This window comes from Sphaeroforma arctica (assembly GCF_001186125.1).
Source record: "Sphaeroforma arctica JP610 unplaced genomic scaffold supercont1.177, whole genome shotgun sequence".
Lineage (NCBI taxonomy): Eukaryota > Ichthyosporea > Ichthyophonida > Sphaeroforma > Sphaeroforma arctica.
Genome location: NW_014040381.1, coordinates 94,145 through 99,670, shown reverse-complemented (window position 1 = coordinate 99,670; position 5,526 = coordinate 94,145). Strand labels below are relative to the sequence as shown.

The 5,526-nt window shown below is 37.2% G+C and overlaps 1 protein-coding gene across 1 annotated transcript; it reads left to right on the top strand.

Annotated features, from left to right (window-relative positions):
• Positions 1-582: 582 nt before the first annotated feature.
• Positions 583-2,433, top strand: SARC_03479 (hypothetical protein; the record flags this gene model as incomplete). Its single annotated transcript, XM_014302745.1, has 3 exons — positions 583-774; positions 1,468-1,554; positions 2,404-2,433. The coding sequence occupies 3 exons, from the start codon at positions 583-585 to the stop codon at positions 2,431-2,433; spliced, it is 309 nt and encodes a 102-aa protein (XP_014158220.1).
• Between the last annotated feature and the right edge of the window lie 3,093 nt (positions 2,434-5,526).

The following is a 5,526-nucleotide window of genomic DNA, read 5'->3' as shown; positions in this document are numbered from 1 at the left end:
GTCGACGGACATTTAGTGTATCGCATCGCGATATGACTAAACTCGTGCACACTTCAATTTAAATCGCGCAAACCTATGCATTGCTTAAATATTATATATATATATATATATATAAATGTATGTAGATATATATAAATGTATTTATATACATATATATATACATATCATATATGCATGTATGCATGTATATGTATATATGATATATATATATATATGATACGTATATATATAGTGCAGATACATCTTCCAAAACAATTCAAATCTATTCATATTAAATTAAATCAAATATATATATATATATATATATAGTGCAGATACATCTTCCAAAACAATACAAATCTATTCACATTGAATTGAATCAAATCTTAGGCGGAGGTTGTGTGTAAGACGCTCATGATGCTGGGGGCAAAGGACTACTACGCATCACTCACGTATACACTCAAGGTTTAGGATCGAGATAAAACCCTAAATCCCCATATACACCACAATGTACTATTGCATCTCTATATTGTACTATGTGTGTACATGTGCAGATATACCTGTCCAGTCTTATTCGTTTTCACACATGTCTCCGTGTGTACTATGAAATACACCTTCCAGATCACAGACATGCCACCCCTGACGCGAATTGAAGAAGTGGTGCGTGAGAAGCTCATGATGCTGGGCAAGGAACTACCTTACACCACGCGCTCACAAATCAGCCGCATTCGCCGCATTGATAGTGGTGAAATTATTATCAATGTGGACATTATTGTGAAGCGAAAAAGCCAAATTGTAAGTTATGTGTTCACGTGCACCTAATTTGTATATGTATATCTATATATATATATATATATGCATATACCATACCCCTACATTAGATCATGGGTGTAGAACTTCTTATCTTTGATCCAATCTACCGGGAGATGGACGATACTGAGGAAGCTCTCGCTGTGTGTGAGTGTTTGAGAATTGATACCTGTGACCACTTGATTGGATCTGTGTACATATGCGATTGACCATCTCGTACGCGTCTCAGTGCGTCTTCGATGGCATTCTCCTGTGTATACCTGCATGTATGCAAGTATCTGTTTGCACTATATAGTGTTGGTTTTCCTTACAATACCACTTACCACTTTGAGTAGGATTTAGAATTTGTATGTTTATATTCTACAGTATGTATATATATATATATATATAGTGAGTGTGTGTGTGTGCTGTATATGTTGCCACGTGTTTTATCACATGAGTCTCTTTTCAAAGTCAATTTGCTCATGCATCGTGGATTGTATTGAAGTATACAAAGTACTTGTACATACATACATACATACATATATACATACGTACATACATACATACATACATACATAAGTATATACAAACATAACCGGATATACCTGCATATACATATAAGCATGATTATATATACACGCATGAGAATAACGATGGCTGACTTTCTTCATATTGAAATGTATTTTGACTTTGCAGAAAATAGTTCTGGGGAAACGGGGATGTCGGATACGCATCATGCGCGAGACTGTTCAGGCCGAGTTGTCTTCGATGTTCAACCAATTCGTAAGTACTATTGTATATGTATATGTATATGTATATATGTATATATATATACGTATATATATATATATGTATGTATGTATGTATGTATGCATGTATGTAAGTATATGTATGTGTGTATCTATATCGGAGTATATACATATCTATATATGTGTATATTTACAATTGTGTATATTTATATTCGTGCTTCAGTATGTGTGTAGATGTAAGTGTGCATGTGAAAATATATGTACACGCACAATTGTGTGTATTTATATATATAAGGATATGTATGATGACAATTTCTATATCTATATCTGTGTATTCGCATGAATATGTGTATTTGTATTTATGTATATATATCTGTGTATTTATATCTGTGCATATTTATAAGTGCGTATTTGTATATTCATGTGAGTATATTCATATATGCGTATAAGTACAATTATGTCTCTTTTGTGCATGAATCTGTGTATATACATAGATGAGTGCTTAACGGCCTTAAAAAAGCATTCATGGGAGCTAGGTAACAAACTTATCCTCTCACGGATCACCTTTATCTGCTGAGACCAGGAGTATCTATCTTCGGACAGTGTGCGTGCCGTATATGTGTGTGTGGCGAACAGGCATGTGCATAGATGGCGACCTAGTGCATCCATTCGCAATTGACTTTGATTTTTTATATCCTATTGATCTACCGAACGCTGCCATCTCTCAAAGTGACTATGTTCATTCCATACATTTGCACCCAAAACCCAAACACCCGACTTTTGATTGTTATTGCTCTCCTATCTGAATCTGTTTATAACATCAGACTGTATACGACCGGCATTGTATACTTATCCCATTCTATCTTGCTGTGGCGCTATACAGGTAAACGTCGATATGCAAGTTAAACTTTAGTGCGTAACTGACTATCACGCTTGCTGCTCTCGAGGGTCTGTAAACCTGAAGCCATGGCGAAAGAGAGTGGATGCCAGCTCACGGGCGGCGTAAACACTATTGCCAGTCTTACCTACCTTCACGAAGGTTCCCAATGGTCCCTGTACGAAGAATGCTTTTGGGGCATGTAACCACAAATCACATTAGCCGTTGGGTAGTATCTGGTTGCTGCTGTGTGTGCGGGTCTGGAAGGTATAAGGACACCGAAACTCTGCAGGTGCTTCTCAGATATGATCTACGCGTAGTGTCACTATTGGCCGATCTCGAAATAGGAATGACCCAAAAAAAAAAGGGATTTGCCGTCCATCGCCGTGTGTATATTCCGGTACAGAGTGGTGACACCAATTAAATAATGAAGTTCAGTGAGAAACTGAGAGTGAACGAAAGACATGACGGACAAAATATGACAGCATCATTTAACGATTACATCGTATCATTTACCTCTTGCACTACCAGTTAAAATTGTCAGTATCACCCTCGTCTACACTCCTGAGCATAGTGTGGTGTATTGTGGAAGACACTCTTTTTGTGTAGATACGCCGATTTTTCAAACGAGGATAAGTGGTTTATACTTAATATAGCCTTGTTTCTAGGCATCCCGGGCTTGCCTTGAAAGTCACAACATCGCGTAGGTGTGTCAATTTCTCACGTAAAAGAATTGATCGCTACATCAAGTAGAATGCATGGGCTCTACCTAATCTATCACATACAGGATTTCGAACAGTATATGGTGCTTTGCATATAGTAATTTGTTGTTAATTCCTAGCGCCCACAGATACAGCTTTTTTTTGCCACGGTTGTAGATTCGAAACTAGGTCAATGTGTGTGCATAGGAAAGTTGCACAGCATTTAGTCGTATCGAAAGGTACGTGAACAGATCATCAACACGTCTACTGGTGTCATGAATCGCTTTTTCAAACAGACAAAATTCATAGTTGTATATTGACCATTACATTTTGATTGAAAACAAGTATTGCATACTATGTGATGGAACGGATCAGTCTTCTCGACTGCACGACAGTCTGAATAATTTAACACACACATAATAGTTGGCTTGAAATTTCATGGCAAGTGGTATAGTGAGCATGCACAAGCACTCTACAGCTGTAATAGATCCGTAATTGGCCTAACGATCATTGAACAAGTGCGACAACCTCCGCCGTGTATCGACAATAAACATACATCTTTCCATAGCAATTTGCGGCAAGACATCACAACTCAGTTTACATACATACAATTGTGCCAACTTGATACTTCAATCATTCTGTCATCTAAATTCCCCATTAGCTTTCCGACCTTGTGTAATTCTTTTTAGAAGAGCAAGCATGTGTTGCGAAATTCACAGAACATATACGAGCTATAAGTATTCACTACGAGCACGCTCTATAAGCATCAAATCAACAGAAAAATGGGTACAATATCACGTCTATTATGCGATAGTCAGAAATAACGCTTGTTTTATCAAACATTGACGTAACCGAACAACTGCAAGATTCTGGCCAATGTTCACACATTATAAACACTTTGCCTAAAATTCTGTTGTAGATTTAAAGATGTCACGGGATGCATTTTTTCTAAAATAAAATAAAACAAATGTAACATTCCTCGAATATTTCTAAATATCTGTTTTTATGTATTCTATTCATGTACAACTTTCTCGAGTGTAGGATGTCTCATCACCTTGTATCTAGTATAGACTCTGTGGTAAACAATTATCGAACTATTCAGAAATCTAAAAATATAAATATCTGTATATGCAGGTATTGTTCTTATGTTTCAGGAACTAAGGTTCGGGAAACCGAATTAGAATATGTAATGTACCATGTGTTATTTGCTAAGAATAAAGGTTGATGTCAGAATCCTAAGCCAACGTAAGTCAAACTCGACCAATCTATTTAGCGAATGGCTAATGACGGCTGACGGGTAGTTGGCGATTGTAAGTGATTGAGTGTGTACTGTGTATTCTGACTATCACTTTTTTATGGGTTTATAGAGATAAAGGTTATTCATTTTGATAGGCTGTATAATGTATATGTAAATATTGTAGATTGTCTGTGGTATCTGGAAGTGTCAACATACGTGTGTATCTAGCAATTTATATTGTATCTAGCTCTTGGGACAATATGTATGGTAAATATAATCAAGCATTGTATCCTGAACAATTGCATTTTGATTTAAATACGTTTGCAGAAAAATATGAAACAACTCGCACAAAAAAAGACGACGAAGTATGTACATATTAATTAATGTGAAAAAATACGAAACCTTTGTATGTATTCACAAATACGAATCTTTGTATGCATACGTATTCACATTTTTATATATTACAAACAAAAATAGAAAATAAAAACATCAATCACTCCAGCACTCCCGACCTCTCCTCCAAGTTCTCAGTCTCCCCCAGAAAAGGCGGTCAGTCTTGTCAGGCAATCGCCAATTCATACATACATAGTTACTCACAGAAAGTAAAAACACAAAAATTCAAGAACACCACCCACTCTGACTCTTGTTGTGTGTGTACTGTGAAGACTTGAACTTGCACTAATGGACTCTCTTGAGTCTTGTGTGTTGGGCACTTGGGCTTTTGGCAGTTGGCAGTTGGCAGTTGGCACTTGGCACTTGGCACTTGGCCCCGACTTGAGCCTTGGCAGTTGGCACTAACTTTTTAAACAGTAAACACGCCTGCAGTTGGCTCCACAGTCCAGACTCCACGGGTCATGTCTACGCGTGGCCCGGGTCGGTGACACGGTGTTCTGCCGGACTCTCTGCAGTCTGCACTCCGCAGTTTTGTTTTTAAAAATCTTAAAAAAACAAAGCAAAACAGAAACGTTAATATGTAAATATAGTAATATACCCGCCTACCGCTAAATACAGCCTGCGAGGCTGCGCCGCCGAGCCCTACATACGGCCTAAATATGTATTAAAAAATGTCTTTATTTACGGGCTATTTATGCCGCTACATACGGCCCACGCATATGTACGGCCTATGTATATAAAATGTGAAAATAAACAATACTAAAATAGTTCACTGTGTAGTAAAAACATATGTATTGT